The 669-nt window shown below is 73.1% G+C and overlaps 1 protein-coding gene across 1 annotated transcript in view; it reads right to left on the bottom strand.

Moving 5' to 3' along the window:
• EPS8L1 (EPS8 like 1) overlaps nucleotides 1-669 on the bottom strand; it is a 14,620-nt gene that overhangs the window by 9,003 nt on the left and 4,948 nt on the right. The window contains 2 exon segments of the mRNA XM_021716076.1: nucleotides 2-82; nucleotides 280-568. Coding sequence (XP_021571751.1) covers nucleotides 2-82; nucleotides 280-568 — 370 coding nt within the window.

The following is a 669-nucleotide window of genomic DNA, read 5'->3' as shown; positions in this document are numbered from 1 at the left end:
CCAGCACCCGGGCCGCCTCCGCTGACTTCTGCAGCCTGGATACGAAGCCCTCCACGTCGTCGAGCACGTGGTTCAGGATGTCCTGGGGGACAGCGGAGGGAGACCTCAGCCCTAAGCCCAGAACCCGGGCACCGAGGCACGACCCAGGCCGGACCACGCCCCTAGCGGGTGGCCACGCCCCCGAGACCAGGCTCCCCCCCGGCCGGCCTCGCCTGTAGCCACCTTGCCCCGCCCCTAGGCCTGGGCCTCGTCGCCAGACCCTGGCCCCGCGGCTCTCACCACGTCCCGCTCAGCCTGCAGGCCGGCCAGGTCAGGACCCCGGGGACCCAGGTCCGGAGAGGCCGGAACAGCGCTGCTCGAGGTCGCCGTCGGGTCGGGCCTCGGCGCCTCCTCCGCCTCGGGAATGGGCTCCTCCTGGGGTCGCCCGCGGCCCGTGCGCGGCTCCACGGAGCCGATCACCGCGCGGACGGACGGACGGCGCTGCAGGGGCGGGGTCTCGGCGGCGGGCGAGTGGCCGCGCTGCAGCTCCTCCTGCGTGGCCCTGCGGAAGGAGAAGGGGAAACTGAGGCTTGGTCAACGGAGGGGCCCAGGCAGGGGGAAATACTGAGGCTCAGAGCGGTAGGGAGAGACCCGATACGGGAAGGGGGACTGAGGCCAGAGGGAGAAACC

This window comes from Carlito syrichta, unplaced genomic scaffold (genome assembly GCF_000164805.1).
Source record: "Carlito syrichta isolate Samal-C Ts95f unplaced genomic scaffold, Tarsius_syrichta-2.0.1 Scaffold308154, whole genome shotgun sequence".
In the NCBI taxonomy this organism is placed as follows: Eukaryota; Metazoa; Chordata; class Mammalia; order Primates; family Tarsiidae; genus Carlito; species Carlito syrichta.
This window is presented reverse-complemented; position numbering and strand designations above follow the sequence as displayed.